The 23467-nt window shown below is 43.5% G+C and overlaps 1 protein-coding gene across 1 annotated transcript in view; it reads left to right on the top strand.

The window, feature by feature from the left end:
* KCNH5 (potassium voltage-gated channel subfamily H member 5) overlaps positions 1-9880 on the top strand; it is a 161674-nt gene extending 151794 nt beyond the window's left edge. Inside the window, exon 11 of the mRNA XM_051769866.1 lies at positions 8186-9880. Coding sequence (XP_051625826.1) covers positions 8186-9133 — 948 coding nt within the window. The 3' untranslated portion in view covers positions 9134-9880. The remainder of the gene's footprint in view (positions 1-8185) is intronic.
* Positions 9881-23467: the final 13587 nt, after the last annotated feature.

Below are 23467 nucleotides of genomic sequence, written 5' to 3'. Positions count from 1 at the left end.
AGGCCATCTACGCTGAATCCTTGGAGTGCAGATTAATGAAGTGAGCTAAGCATATATGGAGATTTACAGAAGTAAATTAGGTGAAGCAGCCTAAATGCTGAAGTTGGAAATAGGTGCCCTGGCTTTGATCTCTGTTGGCTCTCACCTTTCGTGACTCCAGCTCCCTTGCACTTCTACCAGGTTTCTTTTTGCTGTCGTACTCTGTAGAGGGTTTCTGACCACGCTTCTCAGCTGCAAAGACTCCTGCCAGTGCAGGACACCACGGTGGGAGGCTGCTCTCATGCATGAGCCATACTGAAAAGCTGTTAATAGAAGTTTGGTCACAGCCAGTGCTTCTTGCTGGCCCTTTGCTGGTGTTTTCTGGTCTTGCTGACTTGTTCTTCCCATCCTAACTGTCTGCTCCTACCTCCTTTCCCTGCCCTGACCTGGGAGGAGGCATTGCTCCAAACTCTCCCTTGGAGTTAAGAGCTGGAATTGCATCTTGTGTGGAATGCTGCCATTGCCCTCTCTGTTTTGGAAGAGCAGTAAACCTGCAAAATGGGTTTTCAAGGCAGGGAACCAACCCGGACACAAGGAGTTCATCCACAATGCATGGCAGCATCTTCTTGTATCCATCCCAAAGGAAGGTTTGCATTTACAGTGGTTGCTCAGGTCTCTTGCTCTGTGTGAGTCTCACAGGCTGGATCAGATGTAGGACAAATACAGATGGACTATGGATATTCCATAAGGCTGAACTGCAAACTCCAGGTCTCAAGGGCTCCAGTTTCTTCCTAGTTGCAAACAGAAAGGCTTGTGTAGAGTCATTTCCTGTTCATTCATTTCATGTCTAGTCTTTCATAGTTTAACATTTTAAATAACATTTTAATTCATGTAAATAAAAAGGAAGATTTGTTAACACAGTGGAAGTTTTAGAAAAAAACAAAAATCTGAGAAATAAGATTTAAAAACATTTTTACATCAAGTATTAATAGTGATTCATGTTCTCTGGGACCTGCCTACATCTTAAAAACACTTTGGGTTTGCATCAAGCCTGTTTACCAAGGGTTACTCATGAGAAATTGGGCTTGACTGGCCTAGTTTTCAGAATATCAAAAAAGAGGGTCCCAGATATGCCTTGTTTTGACAGCTGAACGTTCCTAGAGGGAAGGGGGCTAGTCCTCAAGAACTGAAGCATCCTAGACTCACCTAGTGGTGGGAGTGATCTGAGCAGCATCTATCCTGGATGAGATTTGCAATGCAGAAGAGTGGTTGTACAGGAACAGACACAGACATCTCAGATGGTCTGGAAGGTTTTCCTGGGAAGTGTGGTGAGAACAAGGGGGGGGGGGGTGGCTTTCCCTTCACTGCTGGTGGTTCATTTGATTGTTTCATGCAGGCAAAATATCTGGTTTTTTCACAGCCTTTCACTAGGAGCCTCCAGTCTGGCATGGTCTCCCAGGCAGTCGTGGCTTGTCCTCCCTCTGCAGCTTTTAAAATAATAATGTTTGTCTGAAAGGACTGGCTGGTCTCTGAGGATGCATCCCAGCTGGGAATTGGCAATACCCCAGCATGCTGGGGGGGGAATAAAAATAGCATCAGACGAAGGGTATATCACACACATACATATACAGAGACAAACTTTGCAGAGGCTTTTTACACAATCTGGACCAAACCCTGACATTTGCAGTGCCAGAGGTAGGGATTTGAATCCTTCATACCCACCATCCGTGGAGGATGTCTGCATACAGGCGACAGGCACAGAGCTCCCTGTGTAGACACAGGAGACAAACGGGCATCTCAGGGTACAGCTTGTCTGACCTGGTTTAACATCTAGCTGCAGGTGAAATGACTCACAACTTCCAAGTGCTTTTTTATTCTCCCTCCACTGTGCAGGGCTCCTGGGAGGGTGAGTTCAGATGCAGACACAGGCTTTGTAGGTGAGCCCTGTTGTGAGTGTCTGTGCTCTGGAAATTGGGTGTATTTTGTGGTTTGTTCTCAGGAGCAGGAAAACAGCACACTCGTCTGAGCACCACACGTGTTGGGGTATCGTGTGTCTAAATCCTGGGTCTGACGCAAACCCACTTCCCACGTTAGCATGACAAAAATATAAATTACTTTTCTGCGATGCACTCCCAAGATGTGAAAATTAATAGTATTTTCTGCAAACGTCTTTACAAAAATTTATGTTGTGTAGCCTCGTAGCATTATTTCTGAAGAAAATGAGATATATGTGATTGCAGTATTGGATATTGGTTATACCTTTCAAAACTTTAAAATCCATTTGCCAGCTTCAGCTAAGCTTGTGTGAAGGACTCGTCTTGAATCATTTCAGGCCAAGGAGGCAATGGAAGGCAGCTCTCCTATTTCCGAAAAAAAAAAAGCCTATATAAAAGAGTGCCCAAACCAACACATCTTATGAGGACACTGACCTTTTTTTATGGGAATTAAACATTCCTGGAGGAGTTGTACCAGTCCAAATACTTCTGGTGGGATCTGAAAGCTGATGAAGCAGCTGCTTGGTGGGTCTCAGCCAACTCCAAGCAAACCAGGAGCTGCCAGCGCTGCAGTGTGGTCCAAGGAAAGGTGCATTTCCCTAAGATGCTTCCTCCATCACTGGAGCTGGCCTGGAAAGTTCCAACTCACTTTGTCTGCTTGTCCCACTTGCTCCATCTGCAGTGTTTTCCAGTACAGCTGTGGATGTGTGCTGTCAAATGGGTCACTGGCATTCTCCAGGTTACAAAGAGCCCTGTATTTCTTCAAATTTGTTAACCTGGTTCAGACTTGATCTTGGTTCCAACCTTAATGATTCTGTGATTCTATTTCACTGATCTCAGGTACCTTCTCAGATGTTTCTGTATTAAATAGGAACAAAAATACAGGGATCTGGACAAACACATTGGGCTGTGAGTAACCAGATGCCAGGGAGATGGAGCTTCTATAAGACATTAATATAGACAAGATAGTTATCTCTGGAACAAACTTCTGAGAGGTGACCAGAATCAACATCAGCCTGGCCTGTGCTTTAATGAATGTGACCTGTGGGTCACTGAATGGATGTAGCTGTGAGGCCTGAAGTGCTGTGTTTCCTTTCTATTACAGTTTTTGGCACTGCAGAAATGATCTGAGTCAAACCCATTCTTCCAGGACAGGGTCTCCCCTTGCTGCGGGACTCCAGCATCCCTTGCCCATCAGCCAGATTTGTAGGATGCCACAGCTTGGGCACTCAGAGTATATTAATCACTGTGGAAATCTTTGCATTGATGGGTTTGTGTGGCTTTCCCTCTCTCTCAGTCCATGCACACCCGCTGCCTCCATCACCATGACAACTGTGTGCCCTTTTTGCTACATCACTCTCCATTTATCTGGATTTCTGTGTTGAGGAGCAGGCACGTATTGAATGCCACTAACAACAGCATGGGATGTTCAGGGACAGGAACGGATGATCTCTGGTCAAATATTTCCTACTTTTTAGAAACTTACTGTAGTTCTTCAAGACTTATACCAGTTCTTTAATCCATTCACGTACCTTCATTGGAGTCACTTATTAAGGGATCTTTGTGTATGGAGCAAGGTCAAGGAGGAATGGTTTTAGCCGTGCTGGTACAAAAAAAGACAGCAGACAAGGGATGAATTTCAAAGTATCTGGAAAGGCCACAGCTTTACTGATTAATTCAGCGGTAGATGGGAGAACCTGTGGGTGTCTCAGCCTTGAGCTGACTCCCTGACTTCTCATTGCTGCTGTCCTCATCTGCATTTGGCTTTGGGTCCAGTTATACAAGCTGGCACCTCACAGGAGCCAGCAGTAACATATCCATTGCCAGCACCTGTGGTAAGGTCTGACTTTACAAAGGATTGAGTTCACAGTAACAACGAGTTACTCCTCTTGGTGTGGAGGGGAGGGAAAGGAGGTTGAGGTTCAAATCAAATGGAGAATCTCAAGTTGCTGTTGTCTCCCAAATATTTCAGCCCCCATGGCTGGCTATCAGTTAACTGTTGCTTTCTCTTTGCAAGGTCAATAATTAACGTCACCTCTGTTGCTCCTCCTTCACAAAATAAATACATTAAAGGCAGGAAAAACATCCCGTGGGACAGGATTTGTGTTACATGGAACAGTCTTTCACAATCCCATCCATAAAGAATGAAGTCCTACTCTTAATCTCTGTCACATTAATGGATTTAGAACTTGGTGTGAGACAGGAGTACGGCTCTTTACTCCCTGAGGTGTGCTATACACACAGTTAATTCTGTTTCTTCTGATTAACTTGTTTGAAGTTTGTGTCTATTCCTGGGACATACATTTGGACAGGCCTATGTGTAACCTCTCTGAAAAGGGTCAGAGACAAATTTAAGGTTCCAAAATAAGCCTCTCCCAATTTGCTGAGGAATGTCAGATTGCATGAGGTGTTTTTCTGTTCTAATTTATGAAGAAAAATATCTGGTAATAGTTATTGGACATTAATAGAATTGTCTCCATGTAAACATTTGTAAATGTAAACACATTTTAACTATTCTGGCTTAGTTTAAACATTTGTGGAAGTGGATAAAATCCAACCACATGAAAAAACTCCTAATATGGAAAAAAATGGTAATGAAAAATAGCTATTGGTCTTTTAGTGCTAGAATTCACATCTCTTTTTTTTTCTTTCCTCAGTTCTTTGTCTGTATAAGAAAATCTTTCTTTTATTTTATTTGTACATATACTGACATCAAGTACTCCTGACCAAAACTAGATCCTTGCTGTGCTAGGTGTACAGCTTCCTTGGTTGTGGATGGATGTCCTGAAGAGGGGAAAGTCTCCATGGGATGAAATGATTTCCTCATGATGGCAGAGCAGTTCAGTGGGTGAATGAGGACCAAGACCCCAATCTCCATCCAAAGGGCCATCATCTCACAGTGTCAGCTGGGATATGAGGGCCTGCCTGGTTAGAAAAAGAAAACAGCAAACAGCCATAAATACATACAGCCTACATGAGAAGGCCAAGGGGAGAGTAGGCCCAGGGCTGTGCATCAGTATTTGCTCCATTGGAAATAGGGCTCCACCAAGGTAGATCACTCCTGAATCCTTGACTTTCAGCTAACTCCCAAATTTCTGAGTCCCTGGGTATTTTCTGAGGTTATTCAGAGTGCAGCAGGCTCGTTCCTTCAGAGGAGCTGCCCATAGTCATTCCAAGGTGTAGCACTTCCTGTCCCAAGAGGAGAAAGAGGAAATAATTTATTAAAGAGCTCTGCCAGGCTCCAGCCTGTGTCCTGCAAGAAGCTGAAGGAACATCTCCTGGGGAGGTGACAGCAGGACTTTGAGTGTGTGTCTACTCCACTGCATGCTCATAAAGGAGGCATAAAGCCCCCAACTGTGAGTGTTTAGTGGGCCCTTGGTCTCGCTCGCTTAGCAGTGATGGTGTTCATCACCTTGGCTGCCCATCCCTGCAGCAGGAACACGTTTGGTTTTCTCCAAAGCATTAGCTCTGTGCTGAGTCATGGCAGCACTCAGGCTCAGACTCCTGTGGCACTGGGCTCAGCTTCTCCAAGTGGTCATCTGGCCAAGTTGTTCTGGGGCAAAAAAACCCTGGAGGCATTTCCTGGCTTTCATTAGGACCCACTTCAGGAGTATGAGGTACAGGTGGTGTGAAATTAATGCAGTCTTGGTTTTTCTTCTGCAGAAGGCACAGCAGCAGTCATGGGTAATTATATTCTGTGCAGGGAGATGACCTCTGCCTGGGGAAGTTTTGAACTGAGACTAGAAAAGGGAGAAAAGAAAGATTGGTCTGGGGAAAAAAGGGAGGTGAGGGTAGTTTACGGTGAAGTGCAAGCTTTTGGAGAGGAATCAAAAACTGGTGCTGTGTTCTTTGTTGTTGTCATTCTGGTCTTCATAAACATTCAGCAGGACAGAAGTTGTCAAAGTTACCTCGTGCCTTTCCCGGTGGCACATCCAGTGCTGCACTGGACAGGGGAATGCTGCCAGCCCCTGCCGGGCTGCAGGCAGCTGCCTGCCTTCCAGCATCCCCGGCTGCCTCCAGCCACCACCTGCCAGGCACAGACTGGCTGCGGGAGAGGAGGGTGCTCAAGCTGTGAAATAGGCTTGTGGCCAGAAAGCAGGGGAATCATAGAAACATAGAATGGTTTGAGTTGGGAGGGACCTTAAAGATCATTTGGTTCCAGCCCCCCGACGTGGGCAGGTATATCTTCCACTAGAACAGGTTGCTCAGAGCTGCATCCAGTGTGGCCTTGAACACTTCCAGGGATGGGGCATCCACAACTTCACTAGGCAATCTGTTCCAGGGCCTCACCACCCTCACAGTTAATAATTTCTTCCTAACATCCAAACTAAACCTACTCTCTTTCATTTTAAAGCCATTCCCCCTTGTCCTGTCACTACATGCCCTTGTAAAACACTGGGTATAGGATTTTTCCCAATTGCAGGTTTTTTTCAGGGACCCAGCCCCCTCTGGCCTGACACAGCACAAGGCAGAGCAGCACAGGCAAAGAGGGACACCAGTGGAGGAACCAGCCTTCTCCCCTGAGACACAACTTGGGGACACATCCTTGCAGCTGGTTGCTTTCACTATTGCAATCTTCTGCCAGAGGTGCTGCGCTGCCCTTCAGGGAAAGAGAAGCACAAACATCACATACAACCCACCTTCCAAATCTGCATTTAGGGAGCGTGGCTTCAATTAAATGTAATTACTCAATTTTGAATCAAGGGCAACTTCTCTTGCATTTATTTGTTGTCCCCAGTGGCTTATCTTAGAGAAAGAGTGAGAAGCTCCATGAGGGCAGCCACTAATGAAGGGGAGCCTCCAGAAGAGGTTAGGTGTCCATGCATCTAGGTCAGAGGAGTCAGATGAAAGTAGCTTCTATGTTTCTCCCTTGGTTTTGTTTATATTTTTTTAACTAGCCTTCTAATGAACATGTTAACCAAATTATTATAAGCAGTTGCATCTATCAGCAGCATGCAAGGATATATTCACTGCATTTGAAAGCTCTCTAACGAAGCTTTGAAGTCCAGCTCATCCCAGATTCATGCGGGGAAGGATCTGTAGCCATCGTGGTACTTCTCTGCTGACTTCTGAAGATATGAGACTTGAAAGTAAATAGATACTGAAATATGGATACTCAAATGGATCTTTCAAAACTACAGCTGACTGTCACGGGGTTTCGTTTGTGTATTACAGGGACTTTATTTTCCTTTTCTTACCACAGAAGTAAGAATGCAGTCCATATTTACATTTAATCACATGCTGCTTTTCGCTTTAGAATTGTGAATCAGAGAACCAGATTTTCCCTATCCTGCCTCAGTCCCACATTCAAGAAAACTGGGTGAACCTAAATAAAAAAATCATACGAATAACACACAGAAAAATCAACAGAAAGGTTTTTACTCTGTTGATCCTTTCCCAGCTCGAGGCTGAAATTCATTTTTCTGTAGAAGCCTGAGACATGCTGCAGGGTGAAATAACTGCAGCATTAGATGGCATGGCATTATGAACTGGTGGATATTGCTGGGTTTTATGCTGCTTCTCCATGGTGCTCCCAGTACACCTGCACATACTAGGCATACAAACTCTCTAGGAAACGCTTGTGTAGTGTGTGAAGCCACACACATAGCCCATGGTGAACCTAATTACACCCTCCAGCCACTCCTGCAAAGCTAACAATAAGCAAAGCTAAAAAGTATTGAGCACATTTGGATTTTCCAGTCTCTGGAAGGCTATGCACATTGAATTAATCTTACAGCTGTGTAGTCTCCACTGAATTACTGTTTCCTTTCGATTGTACTAATGATAGTGACAGAGCACCTGTGAGTGTGAGTAATGGGTGGGTAGGGATCACAGTATTTGGGTTCTCGCTTTCTTGCTTTCTTTTCTTTATTCAGTTTCTTTCATTCTGTTGGTGTCAGGGTATTTTTAGTTCTTCAAGGCTCTATCTTCTACATCAAGAAAAAAGATTAAATCCACTTTTAGTCTATACTTTTAAGAAAGTGTGTGTGTATATGTGTAACCTATATGTGCTGTGGCATACATCTGAGGTTACGATGTCTTCATCAGCTCCATTCGAATTCACTACAAAAAATTAAGATAGAAAGGAAGATCAAAATTAAGAATTAAGATAGAAATGGCTGTTCTCAATACTGTTTCCCCATCTCACATTAATATTTGCCACATGTGATGTCCTTTGGATACTGACTCTGTTGTGGATTTATCCTCCACAGATCATCTTCCGGAAGATCAGCGATGTCAAGAAGGAAGAAGAGGAGCGCCTGCGCCAGAAGAACGAGGTGACACTGAGCATCCCTGTGGACCACCCTGTGCGGAAACTCTTCCAGAAATTCAAACAGCAGAAGGAGATGCGCAATCAAGGCTCAACCCACGTCGACCCGGAAAGGAACCAGCTTCAGGTGGAAAGCCGGAGCGTGCAGAACGGGGCCTCCATCACGGGCACCAGCGTGGTCACCGTGTCTCAGATCACCCCCATCCAGACCACCCTGGCCTACATGAAAACCAGTGAGGCCGTGAAGCAGAACAACCGGGATGCGATGGAGCTCAAGCCAAACGGAAACGGGGACCAAAAATGTCTCAAAGTGAACAGTCCCATGCGGATGAAAAACGGGAACGGGAAAGGGTGGCTTCGACTGAAGAACACGATGGGGGCCCACGAGGAGAAGAAGGAGGACTGGAACAACGTCACAAAGGCCGAGTCCATGGGGTTGCTGTCCGACGACCCCAAGTCCAATGACTCGGAGAACGGTGTAAATAAAAACCCACTGAGGAAAACAGACTCTTGTGACAGTGGAATAACAAAAAGTGACCTTCGCTTGGATAAAGCTGGTGAGACTCGCAGCCCCCTGGAGCACAGCCCCATTCAGGCGGATGCCAGGTGTCCTTTCTACCCCATTCCTGAGCAGGCCTTACAAACCACGCTGCAGGAAGTCAAGCACGAACTCAAAGAAGATATCCAGCTGCTAAGCAGTAGGATGGCTGCCCTTGAGAAGCAGGTGGCAGAAATTTTAAAATTATTGTCTGAAAAGAACGTATCCCAGATCTCTTCCCCCAAGTCTCATTTATCACCCCAACTACCCCCCCAGATATCCTGTCAGGATATTTTTAGTGTTTCAAGGCCTGCATCACCTGAATCAGAAAAAGATGAAATCCACTTTTAGCATATACCTATGTGTATATATGTATACAGTATATATGCAGAGCTGTATATATACCTTTATACATATATATATATGTGTGTGTATACGGTAAATATATATACATATATATTTTCACTTGCATCCAATATGACTTGAACACACCAAGGATTTTGATATGTAAATATTGCATGTCCAGCTGGATTCTGGCCTGCCAAAGAAAGCAATTATTAACATAGATATTGCTTGTATAATATGCAGTTGACTGCATGCACACTTTACCTTTATTTATAATCTCTATTATGTAATAAAAGAATGACTTTTGTTTAACAAAGGCAATGTACTATTTAAAGAATCAGGGTCTAACCTGCCAATATTGCCATGACAGTTTTGATCTCAGGCTGGGTGAATTGAGCTTTTATTTCCTCACTGTCTTTTCTGCCGAGTTAAACAGTAGATTAATATGACGTGAAGGACACGTTCAGACTCCTGTTAGTATTGTTTCCTGGTATCATTCCATGACAATATACTGTATATTTGGTGATGAATTCCCCTACTCCTCCTACAGGGAGGGCTCAGCTCAGTGGGCAGGGAAGGGCACCGTGCCTGGTGCTGGGGTGGATCACTGGAATTTATTTGTGTGGGTATTGTGCATGCACAGCCTTTTATTTCAAGTATCCTCCTGCTCTGTTAACATCGTAAGTAAGAAATAATAATAATAATAATAGCAATTTATGTAACAAAATGAAACTTAACAGAAACTCAGTTGCACTGAGTGTTTGGGGGTAACTTCTTTCGTGAAAGCCTCCTTTTACTGATGCCATTTTTACTGAACTGTTAGAGTAACATTATGTAAATTCTCTTTGCAGCACTCAGTGATGGTGTCCGGTTCTGTCAGTATCTTCATTAGCATGTCCCATTTTTGTAGGGTTGAGATTGCTCTCCCACTGTCGCCCCCATTGCCCTTGGCAGAAAGACTTTGCATGATGTCTGAGCAAGGGAGAGAACAATCAAAGTCCATCGTCTTGTGAGCAGGTTTGAAAGCCCGAAGTTAAAAGGCTGAAGTTAATCCCCTTCCACCCTCTTTCCTGAGGTCGTTTATCAGTCTGCAACTGCATTTAGAAAGAGAGAAAACGACCATTCAGGGTGAAATTCCCTTTAGTCTAAGGCACCTGGATGATGATGTGTGGGTTGGAGAGTGGTGGGTGTGTAGGGGAGATGGAGTCCTTCCTAGGGTGCTGCCTGCTGCTCTTACCTTGGACTCATGGAAGGTTTCAGTGCAGGAGGAGGGGACACTTCAAGAGCAGGCTTGCAGTGCCCACCCAGCCAGTCGCCATAGTTACTGATTCCCTTAGGTCTGTGTCAGAGGCTCTGACCCACCTCTGAGCTGACTCCCATCTTCCAGTCTTGGATCACGTTCAGATACCATTTCCATCTCCTAGGCTGGAGCATTACTCTCCATGCAGTGTTGCTGGCTTAGCAGGGCTGCAACAGGGCAGGCTTTGCACTGGATCTTGTTTGATCTCCAGTTTTGAGCTGAGATTTTGGACTCTGCTTGTGTCTGCGCCTGAGAGTGGTTGGGTTTTTTGCCTCTCCATTTGCACTGGTTTGAATCCAGGTATATGCAATGCATAGCAGAAACTGCCATTGCAGCTTCAGAATTGTTGCCTGGTACGGCTTGAGGTCAGCCCAGCAGAGCACAATGGCTTCTTCAGAGAAGGATTCCCCCTGCCTCCAGTTTAAATGACCTCTTGCATCAAGATCCCATGTTTTCAAAAGTGCCTTGAGTAAAACACATATGTACCACAAGGCATCACTATGAATCAGGTATATCAAATGTATGTTTATAATTAGTGGGCATCCTTACCACAAACTAATATTAGATCCATTACTTAACATTAGAAAACTAAACTAAACTAAAGTGAATCGCTTCCTGAAAAACTAACAAAAACCCCAAAACCCAAACAAATAATTTGCAATAGTGGCAATTAGGAACCTGCATCTTAGGGTGAACGTATCTTCAGCTATGAGACCAAAACCCCTAAACCTCAAAAAGCTCTTAAGAAAGCCAAAGAAGTCATTGCTTCTGTTGTGTCAACTTACGGAGGCTTTTGGGGTGATGGTAGTCTTTCATATTTGCTTTCTTTTCTGTCCTGTTTCTGCCCCTTTCTTTAGGAAATTATAGACACTCAAAAAAACCTCCAAAAACAAAACAGTTTTAAAAAAAATAAAGAAAACAAGAGGGAAGTATAAAAAAAGCCACAGAAAGGGAAAGCTCTTCCCAAAGCCCGGTGGTCAGACCGCCCGATCATTATAGTTCTCCACAGCTGCGGTGGCTGCTGTCAAAATTTTCAGTGGTATTTTGCAGCTGCTGTTCTGACACAAGTGCAGTTCCACAACTCTGCAGCCGTGCTTTGGACTGCAAGAACAATCTGCACCTGCAGAACAGCAGGACCTTCCATGTCCTACAATAAATCCCACCCTGGGACTCTGAAATAATGGGGGGGGGTTATAGGCTTAGGGAGTTACATGATTGCTGTAGGCTGCTGGAGTCTGCACAGACCTTGTGGGTAAAGTTTAAGTGCCAAGCTTTGAAGTGTTGAATGTTCTTGCCTGACTTGGTTTGCTGGTCAGGACAGACACAGTGTGACTGCCCAGAGCTGCCTAGTGAATAGGTGAGGCACACAGGCTGTCTAGGGGCCAGGTTTTGGTAAAGTTCCTTGAATGCATGAATCTGCCATGAAGAGATGCTGCAAAAGAGCCAGCAGGATAATGGGGGGGTGACTTTTTTAGAAAGCTTTAGCCTTAATGGCATTCCTCTGCCTTTGTGACAGACTTCTTTTCTTTCTCTGTAACTGATATTAATTCTAGGTAGAACTGCATGGCATGCACAGGGATCTCTGTTTAGGATTATCTTGCAAGTCAGGTGTAATTTTGTGCCACTTTACAGTGAGAGAATGTGTTAACAGGATTAATCTGACCTTGAAAATTATTTGGGCGGGCCCAGAATGTCTGTTACAGTTCAAGTGCAACTTGAGTGGTTAAAATGTGTAGTGGCTAAATAGTGTAAAATACCAAGTTCATGAAACAAATATGGTGTTTCCAGGTCTATTCCTAATGCTGCTTTGACTCTGATATTCCAATATTATCCGTGGCAAGTTCAGTGGAACCAGCTTGTACCTTGTAGGAGGCAGTAGCACGATGGGTGTCCTGCAGACACAGTCAATGCAGCCTGTGGGTGGGCTCTCCCAGGCTCTGTGTGATGGAAGGGTGGGCAACCGTTTGTGGATTTGCTCTGAAAATTTGGCTTGTACAATTCTGAAGGACTTTGCCTCCTGAATTCATGACGGGAGCATTACGTGTTGTTTCGTGGAGTCGTTCCCGGTTCGCCTTTCCCGGCCCCTCGCGGTTGTGCATGATGCGATGAGTGTGCTGCCGACTGGGACATTCCTTTGCTCTTAGAGAAGCATGAGTCATACTCTTGTAGCTCAGGCTTGACTGAAAGCAACCACCTGTAGTCATTAAGTGCAATAAGGACACCAAGGTGTCATTTCCACCCAAGCCAGTGCTCAAGCAGCTACACACCGCGCGGGGGGAGCTCTTGGCTGCATGCTCTCCTTTCCTTTAGGAGCTGTATTCCTGTACAGATGTTCCTGCCAGGTGCTGGTAACAGCATCCTTAGCACTTACCTTGTGCTTTGTGTGTTCAAAGCATTTTACCTGCACACGAGTGGATTTTATCTTTCTGGACTTCGGAATAGAAATAAAATGTGTACAGAAAAGTAAACACTTTCCAAAGCAAATGAACTAGAGTACTTTTAATAGCATTTTTTTTGTGTGTAATGTTGCATATACAAGGTAGAACAGCACTTCAGGATAATAACTGAAAAAAAAATATTGTTGTAGAGAAGATTCAGTTCTTCTGAATCTGTATTTGTAAATCCTTTTTTCCCCATTTTTCTGTCTTTGTCAGGGGACAGGGGTTAGAGCAGAGCTGACTCTGGAAGTGACAAACTTAAGCTTTGCCCATTTTTCTTTTCCCTGTTCTGCAGAAGTAGAACAACTGTAGGGACTTGATGCTGCTGGCACCAAAGTTTGAGTTTATTGCTAGACTCAAGTTCAGTCTTCATTTACCACCACATGGAAAGTAACCCTGTTGTACAGGTGTGAACTGAAGGTTGAATCTGATAATCATATTGGACCTTAATATGTATTTTGGATCCCAGGACAATTTTAGAGAACTGGAAGCTGCAGAAATAACATTGTCCTATTTGCAAGCTGAGAGCAGCCGTTCTGGAAGTAACTGAGACAGTTCTACAGACGTCATCGTTTGCATGGGTCAGAAAACAGATGCTGTGTTCATGAAATAGCTTGGAGGCCTTTTGGGGGAAAAGATGCCCTTAACTGGATGGGAAAACAAAAAAGCCAAATTTGGGAGTGAGGACATAGAGGGATACATTATAAGGAATTGACGCTTTTTTACTTGGATTTTGAGCATTTAGAAAACCCAAGCCTATCTTTTTGGATGTTGGAACTGGACAGATTGTTTCTTAAAAATAAATATTTTTTTCTAAAGTGAGGTGGCATCAAAGTGATACCTGTTTGTTAAAAGAAGTGTTCAAATACAATTTTCCTACAAAAGAGGCTTTGAATGGGTTTTGTTAATGTTGCTTTTAATGGGCTGTATCTAAAAGCTCTTCTTCAGTTCCTTTTTTTTTTCCTTTTGTACCAGAAGCTCCTGTGTTAACACATATCTTCATATCTGTAGGACCTATAATGCTCTAACAAACTTGTTAGAGAGGGTTTGAGAAGTGGGATTCCTTTGGAGAAATCCATCTCTTCGTGGCAGCCAGGGCAGTGTGGTTCTCCTGTCCTGAGCTGCAGTGAGAGCTGTGAGCACTGAACAGCAGTAGTTTGCATTTTTCTTGTCACTTCTCATCTGCTCTGATTCCCTTCAGGGAATTTAAGGAAGGAAATAGAAAAGTTGACGCGGTCACTTTTCCTGGATGGCCCCAGCCCTTCACACATGCCTGTGTGGTGCTTTCCCATGGAGCCCACAGGGAGGAGAACTTTGATCCATCTAGATTTCCACATCTGGGAATATTTTTTATAACTTTCCCTTTATTTTTTTGGTGCAAATGGATAACACAATATCTACGTGTTTTATTTGGTTTAATATGTTATAGTGCATTTCCAAATGAAATACATTCTTAAAGCAAGGTACCGAATGGAGCTAAAATAGACAAGAAGTCCACATTATTTCTGGCAGAAAAGTGGTGAATGTTCCTACTGACATAAAGAATATTGTGCAAAGATCAGCTCTGTGATATCTAACAAATGACAAACAAACTAAAATCATCCTTACTGAGGGTGTGTTTAGTCAGACACAAAATTGACCTTGTAGTGCACAGTGGGACAAGAAGGCATATATTGATTTTGAATACTCCAATGGTAGAAGCATTCAAAAAGGGCTTGACCAGGCCATGATGAATAAATTGTATTTATTTATTATATTATGCTATGTTAATCAGCTTCCTGGTGCATGGCAAGTGGAAACAGGAATCTAGGGCAATATTCTCACAAACCTTTTTATCTGTTTTCTATAAAATAGATAAATGCATTTCTTCACTATTTTCTGCTTGGAGTTGTAAGCTTGCTTGGCCCACAGTCTGAGACTATGGGTGTGCACCAACTCTGTATCTGGCTGTCTGCCATGAATACATCGATTAGCCTTAATTAAAAGCCCTATAAAAAGGATTTTGTATTAGGTTGGGCTCAGCCCTGCCCCCTCCAGTGACATGAGTGTATTTTGTCTGCTTCAGAGCAGATTCAGTTCAGACTGAGCAATGGCAGAGTATATTTCTGCCTGCCTGCAGAGGATGTGTAGACACACCATATGGATATATACCTGCCCGTTTGGAATGGGGAATCAGATCTGGTTCGTTTAAGACAGGTGTTTCAGACAGGTGGGATAAATCCTGCTCTGGAGGTGCCAGTCTCTCATCATTTACTGTAGAGTAATGACTTCAGATTAGACACTTGATTTGTAGACTGCTAGAGGGTAAATGGAGTGAATCCAGCCCATGATTCAATCTCCCAGCCTGATCTTGTTTGTATAAAAAGGTGTCTCTGAAAGAGTCTGCTTACCATCTTTCCAGCACTGAAGCACTTTCACATAGATGTGACTGACAGTACAGGGAACACTGAAATGCCTCAGCATGCAGCCAGAGACAAAGTGTTCACCTCCTGAATTGTTAATTAGAGATTTGTAAAGACCAAGGATGCTCAATTCTTGGCTTGCAGTGATCAGATTTTTAAGTTTTTACCCCAATACCATGACAGGATAGTCCAGGGACCCTCATTGTCACAGGTATATAGGAGTTGAGGTGCTCTTCATCCTGATGTGCAATGCTGAGGCACAGATGGGCATCACCAGTCAATTTTTGGACAGTGAAAGACTGTCACCTATTTGGGATCTTTGGCTACTTCGGGGTATTTAGGGTGATAGGAGTTTTATTGCTGAGCTGTGTCGTGCAGTGGAAAGATGACAAGGCTTGGAAATGTCCAGTGAAGGGAAGATTTGTAGTGAAGAGCAGCTTCCAAGGCACACAGAGAGTGATGGTGGCCCAGGACACAGCAGAGCCCTGGCTCTGTGCTGTGCAGTGGGAGGAGAGTGGGGAGAGGGAGGAGAAGGATGTGAAGAATGGTGTCAAAAAATAGTAACAATATTCCACTGAAGGCCATATTGACTTGTCTCTGCATAGTGACTGTTTGTGTCTCCAAAATTTATTTATTTGGAATTTGGCAGACTCCTCTTTCTTTCAGGTGGTGTGTAAGGATGAGGCTGGCAGACCTTTCTGGGGTGACAGCTGTGGGACAGGGAAGGGCCATTAGAGGAGACTCAGATATATATCCTTAGAGGGATATGTGGGCTTCAGGAGAGCCAAAGCTCTTCCAGTTTGCCAAAGACCTGTTGGAAAGGGGCATAGTATCCAAACCATGTATCATCAATGTATGGACTCTATATTTGAAGCTCAGCCTGCTATAAGCAGGGAGGGTTAGACCAACTGATTTACGAAAGGTCCCTTCCAAACTATGATGTTTTACCATTCAGTGATTCTGTAGATTTTAATAGCACAAACAGGAGGTAAAATTGGAAGCTTCTTAGTTACATTCCATTATTTTCTGGTTTTTAGTTTAAATATCGTACTGAGGAATGTGGTGCCAATTTTCAAGATAATGACTGTTTCTAACAGCCAGTACTCATCAAGCAGACACCAGAGAAATTTGGCATATTCTAAAACTATGGCATATAAATAAATCAAGCCTTTCACCGGGCGTCAGCTAAAATCCACACTTGATGCCAAACACTGAGAATAATGTCTCGGTGACTGTGCAGTTTCTGGAAGCAGTGGAGTGGGCTAATACGGATGCATCAACAACACCCACACCCTCTTCCAGCCTCATCCCCAGTCCAGTGAAAGCTGATTACCGTGTCTGAAAATGCCATCAAAAAATCAATAGCATTTGAGCTGGTTTTCGGTGTTGCCCTGGCAGACATCCAAGGCTGTAGGAAATGTGTGAAGGGCAGTGGCAAGTAGGTTTCTCATTAGTGGCTGGATCTGGGGGTGATTCTCATCCCTCTGGATTCAGCCTGCTCCTCTCACTGTCTCTATGTGGACACCATTGCTGAAAAGGCCTCGGCTTTTCCAAAGGATCCAGGCACATCCATGGAGCCTGTGCACATCACTGGAGTCTGCCCCAAGCCCCATTCCCAGGCTTATTCCCTGCTTGTCTAGGTAAATTAAAAGGTTTACACCTGACACTATTAGATTTAACTGACAAGCTATTTTTCCAGACTCAGCAACCTCCTCGATATCTATGATGGCTCACAGGATTAATCACAAAATCCTTTCCAATCTTAGCAGCAAGTCTCCAAATTAAACAGGAATAACAGGACAAGCCTTCTGCCGTTCTGAGGACATTCTTTTATTAAACAAACATTCATTTTCATTTTATTTTATTTCTGGCCCTTTTGTACAGTCTTGAACAGCACAGTGTTCCATAGGATAGCAGGGATTGGAGTGGTTTTTGGATTTTAATGAGCCAGTTTGAGAAGGAGAACTCAAGTGAGACACCAGCTTCACACTCAGTCCAGCGTTTGCCACGTGTGTGACCATTTCCTCTGATTTCCTCCTCCAGTTACACCTTTGGTGAACTTCACCACCAGCAGCAATTTGAACTGGTGCCATGCAGTGAGAGTAAAAGTTCTCTTCATTTCCTTGGGCAGACCCTAGGGCTCTCCTCAGCATCTCCTTGTGTGCTGTGCCAGGACATACAGGCACTTTCCTGTCCTGGACTTGGTTTCAGAAGAATTTCCTGAGATATTGCACCTCTTTTCTCTGTCAACACATCATTTTCCTAGGAAAAAAACACAAAAAGCAACATTTTCTGTCTGGTCACTTGGGAATCCACTTGCATCCAAGGCTGCTGCCAGGACCATTAGTGGGAGGTCACAGTTCAGTTTGTAAATTGGGTGTCTTATCTGAGCCCTCATGGTAAAAGGCATTTTTTTCTAAAGGAAAACAAAATTTCTGCTCTGCTTCTAATTAGTCCTCTCTTGTCCCTGCAGGATTAATTACTGCCTTCTTCACTCAAATCATCAAATGCTGTTTGGCAACAGCTTCTTTTTTTTTTTTTTATGATTTTAAATATAATTAGGATCCCTGGCACTACAAACAAGCTCAATCAGGTTGTACTTTAAAATTACATAGCTGAAATGTCACCTAAACTAGTAGTTTAAGCCTGGCTTTTGAATACCAACAACCCCATTGCACTTGGCAGGTGTTCAGAGCTCATCACTTTGGAGTCATCGGTCGGTCAGTGTGAGCATCCTTCTCCTGAAATCAATCACAGAAGGGATTTTATTCTGCAGCTCCTCCCTAGTGGGGCTTTTAGAAAAGAATCATGGGTGGAAGGATGCAGTGGCACCTCCCAACTCTTCTTACTGCCTGTTGGTGCTCTGTAGATTCACGGCCGCATCTCTTTTTACTTAAAGGAAGGGCTGAGGGCCACCAACTGCCTAATTCTATAAAATGGTAAATTCAGTTTATCGAGTGGGAGAGGCAGTAGCTAGCAATAAGGCAGGATTTGGGTTTTAAAAATCTGCCTGGTGGGAATTGGGCAAGCTACCAGAAAGACAAGAAAGGATTTATCTGACAATGCATGCCAAAGGAATGCTAAACATGTGAGCAGGAGAATTTATTGATACCAGAGGAAAAGCTCATTAGCATTAAAGTGCAAAGCAGGTCTGTAAATGTACCTTTCAGCTGTCCTGGTAAAATCTCTGTGCTCAGACAAGGGGAGCTGTGGCTTGTTTCTATGGAGTGTAGAGCTGGCTAATCAGCTTTCCCAGAAAATTGCACACGAAACATGTTTCCTCAAATGTAATAGTTAGCACTGTTTTATTAGCATGGGCACATTTCACAACTAACCTCAATGTCAGCCTCCCCCTGCCACTGGTTTCACAGTGATTCAGAGATGCTCCTAAAGCTGGTGCTGCAGTATTTCTCCTAGGACAGGTTTGTTCTCTTACTTGCTTGTCACCGATTGTCGATTATTTGCCCTTAAACAGATTTGTGGCCCTGTAAGGGATGTGGGACACCCCAATAAGCCTGCAGCTTGTGGGGCTGCAGTGGAGACAAAGGTTCACCATATTTTGTCCTGAAAACATGCCAGCCATAAAAATACTCTTGCTAACTGTTTAAAGCTCCAATGCCTTATCAGCACAGTTTATGTAACAAAATCCCATTAGTACTGCAAACCATTCTCACATGAATTAGGACATGATATGCTTCATAAACCTTACATACCTATTGACTGTTGTTATGCATAGTGCACTTGGCTGGGCTTTTACATGCAGGTGTAGCTGCATATCTTGGGTTAATTGCTATGTGTTTTGAAAGCTTTGTAATATGAAGAAGAATATTTTGCACAATGAAAGGCAGTGTTTCCCTTTCTTTGTCTGTTTGTTTATCTCTTTTCTCTTTTTCCTTCCTTCCTTCTTTTCTTGACTTCTTGTTTACTTGCCTTGTATCTAGGCTAGGAACTGGTAGAAATGATTGATTAAGTGATGTTGCATCAGCAGATTTAATGAGATAATGATGTTTTGCTATTTGTGTTCAGAAGAAATAATATGCTAATAAGAATTGTAGTTAGAGTTGATTTTTTTAATGTCCTGCTTAAATACCAGCCAGTGACTGAGTGGTTCAGTAAAGTGGTCTCAGCAGATCTTCTAAATTGTATTCTCTATTTCGGAGGTAAATATTTTCAGGCTTTGAGCATCTTGTGTAAATATTCTTATTGTCAGTGGAAATGTTTCCATTAATTTCTCTAACTCTAACCCAGTTCTTGCAGAGGGACCAGTACAGTGAGTTCCAGCGTGGGCTGAGCTTTCTTAAAACTGAGAACTGTGGGTACTAGAATTTTAATTTCAGGTCCTTGCCTAATGCAAATGGGTCCAAGATTTCATGCCCTACTAAATGCTGCATGCTGATTGCAGGCAGAAATGTAGAGGATGTGTTAGAAGATGGGGACAGCAAGGTGAATTGCCATAAAAATCAGCTGAACCCATCAGGGAAAGGCACTTTTTAATTAACACATATTTGAATCCAAAAGACACATTTTTGGTGTCTGAACTGCCAGTAATTTCCATCCAAAGTAACTTCTCAAAATTCATGACTGTCTAGAATATCCTTGCACAAGTCAGATATGTACATAAGCTGTGCAAACTCTCTCTGGGGAGAAGCACAGTTAAAAATAAAGTTATTATTGCTACCACAGAGAGAGACAATGACAGAGACAGGGGGTTGAGCACCAGGTACCGTGAGACTGAATCCTGCTGAATCCCTCCATCTGAGCACTGCTGATTCAGGTGTGGGCAGATGTGCTCAGGTTTTGAGTCCTGGTTGTGTTTCCTCATCTCTGTCCACACCTGGAGCAGAGCATCACAGAGAGAAGGGGCAGCTTGTATAGGACTTCATGAAGTGTAGCCCCCACCCCAGACCAGGCTTCGGAGAGTGAAGTCCTGGCTCTATGAGGGCCAGTTTTGGCATGGTTTTTAGGATTCCTCCCCTACCTCCCCCATCCCTCTGATATGCTTATGAGTTCCCACTTAGGTTTAAGCAACTAGTCACCCTAAGCTTCTAAATGAAGAAAAATATATGAGGAATACATACTGGGAGGAAAGAGTGATGAGGGGTGGGCATGATCTTGCCCGTGTCTGTGCACCCTCAGCTCTGTAGTGGTGTCTGTTGAAATATCCTTGTAAGAGAATGCTCGCAGGATTCTCACAATTAGTGTTGTGGGAGATTTCTCTAAATGAATTGTCATCGCAGAGGACCTTGTTACAGTCAAAATATGGTACTACTTTTCTAGCTTTTTTTCTTAGGCTTCCCCCCTCACTGCAAATAACAACTGAAAACTAAACTGAGCAGGAGCTGCTGCACAAGCCTGCACAGAGATGCTGAGCCTAAAAAACCAGCGTGCCCTTGTGGGATACCCACAAGGTCTGTGCTGAGCATCCATCCTTGGCATAACCTGCCTTCTCTTTCTTTTTCTTTGCTGAAATGCAGCTGCATGACCAATGTGCATCTTTTTTTTCTTTCTGTGTATCTCCAGACCAGCACTCCCTGCCCCACACTTGTGCTGAGGCATCTCTGTGCACCCCTAACAGGGGCCATGTCAACTCTAATCCCTGGTTTGTGGGAGTCTTTCCACTAACATTAGCAGCACTTTCAAAGCGTAATGGGCTTTAAAGCCTCCTTTTTTACCCTGAGGTCCTTACTTTTGAGTTCAAATTTCAAGGTGTCCCACTAGCTAAAAAACCACCAGGTGGTATAATCGTGTTTGTGCAACCCTCATGGAGAAGTTGGGCAAAACGACCGGTTTTAAAAGCTTGTGTTGGAAAACCTGATCTACAGAGTAACTGCAGCTTTTGAATGTATGTGATTCGCAGACACTGGACTGTGAGGAGGAAAAATATTTTGAGAAAACTCTTTTTTTGCAAGTAAGAAGTTGGGGGAAAGGGTTATTGCTCAGATAATGTTTCTTTTGTTACGACTTGCTGCTCTTTGTACACTAGCCAATGCAAATGACATTCATGTCCCTGACAATATTTTTGAACAGCCCAGCTATCTTTTTTGCTCTTGTTAATATACTGAGGATTTGGGGGGATTTTAAATGCCTCTGCCTTTCAGGATTATTTCTACAAAAGCAATTGAGAACTGTATTTTGACAGCAGGAAGCTTATAAAAACCTAGAGAAAAAAAAAAAATAAAGCATTTGAAACTGAACAGCTATTGAAGGAATGCACCTCTGCTACCATATCTGATCACATCAAGGAAGGACCATCTTTCTACTGAAAATCACACATCAGTTTGTACAGAGGGGATGCTCCCTTGACCACTCGTGTGACTGCCCAGGAGGAATGTGTGGGAACGCTTTCGTTGGTCGTGACTCTCCCGTCACTTTCGGACATTGCCATGTGTGGTCGGTTGAGATCGGTTTTATCTGTAGCAAGCTTCTTGTTGCACTTTTTCTGTTTGCTAAAATTCAACAACAAGGAAAATGTGGGTCACTTTAAAGCATTGGCAGACAACTGTTTCTAACCCAAAGGATTATGGGTTTTAGCACAATGAACTGTATGTACTTCTTCAGGGAGGATCAATGTCGATTTTTTTGTTCCACACGTCTTTATTTACATGTGGCTATATTTTCATTGATACAGAATAAAAAGTGCATTTTATTGACCTTGAGCGTTTGTGTTGTTACTTCTCTTAAGCTCTGGCTCACCATAAAAGTGATAGCTTTTGTTTTCCTGGCCAAAGCCAAACACAATTTGTTGAGATTAATGAGCAAAATGTAATCTTATTTTTATGTGGCTTGGGGATGGGGGAGACACATAAATCTATTGTTAGAATAGAACTTCTCTACAAGACAATAGGAACAATGCTTGGTCTTTGTCCTCGCTAGCCTGAAGACAATAGGAAATAAATCAAGCTGAGCTGGTCACAGGTATCTCATCCATAAAACTTCTATAGTATCTAATTCCCTCTCACAAGCAAATTGAGGTGAAGAGGGAATACTTTATCTAAGTGGATAATAAGTATTGGCTTATAACCTTTTGTTCGTAAAATACTCCATTTTATTTGCTGCAAATGTGTAACCTTGCTTTGAAAAAATTACACTTCAGATGCAAAATGAGGATTGGGACTGTGGAGTAGAGGCAGAAGTGTTTCACTTGATAATTTAAATAATTTCTAAGACGTATGGTCCCTTTACTTCTTATATCATTAGCTTTGTCACAAGTGACATTCCCCAAAGAATTTCCTGTGCCAAGGTACAAGTGACTGTTTTTGGCATAAATACACACAACATTGCTGACAAGTTCTTGAAACCAGAGTTGCTCTTACGCTCCCTCAGTGCAGAAACCAAAGCACATGGAAATCAGTGAAGATTTTTTCTATTCCCTTGCAACAGTCCCTTCCAACTCAGAATATTCCATGATTCAAGATTCTATGATTTAAGTGGCTTTGACCCAAATCCTACAGGCTTTGTCCCAGCCAGGGATGGTGTCCAGGTGTGGAGGGGTAATTATAGCTATGAGAGACAGACTGGCACTAATTCAGTTTGAGGGTAAAGCATCCAAATCTAGTTGTCCACAGATAAGTCTTGCCATCTGTAGGGACAGGTTTTCTGTGGAGAAAACATTTTCTATTTGTGGTGAAAAACATTCATTGCCGAGCATTTTATTTTTTTGACTCACCGAGTGCCTACTCTCAGCATCCTTGACTGCGGTGAGGAGACCCTGGACTTAGCACAGGAGGGAGAAAGTGCCTAAATCCTTCATGGCAAGCACTGGTAGAACAGGCCATAATTTCCATTGCTGAAAAACTAGTGGCAGAGACTGCTCCTACTGCTTGTCTTTTGTAATTGGGCTTGGCCTTTGCCAGATTGGAAGCTGGCAGCATCAGCACAGCAGCTTTTTCCAAGTGGGAGTCTGGGACCATGTCAAGGCTGTGCCTCCCAGTCCTGAGAAAACGAGCTGTTGGGATGCAGGATGAAGCAGGAGTGGATTCATTTGTAGGAGCTAATTTGTAACTGGCTGACAGCTTTGGTTTCTGAGCAAGCTGGTGACTTCTGTCATTATCCACAGGACTGGTCCTCACCAGACCTCAACCTCCTTCCATCCCCTCCACATAGGGTTTGGATTTTACCCTGCAAGTGGTAAGAATGCTGAGCAAGATGCAGGATCAGCCTCTGAGATTGCTGAGGCACTGGGGGAGATATTTTGCTTTGC

This window comes from Manacus candei, unplaced genomic scaffold, assembly GCF_025592945.1.
Source record: "Manacus candei isolate 608988 ecotype Guabito, Panama unplaced genomic scaffold, ASM2559294v1 h1tg000113l, whole genome shotgun sequence".
Classification (NCBI taxonomy): domain Eukaryota; kingdom Metazoa; phylum Chordata; class Aves; order Passeriformes; family Pipridae; genus Manacus; species Manacus candei.
This window is presented reverse-complemented; position numbering and strand designations above follow the sequence as displayed.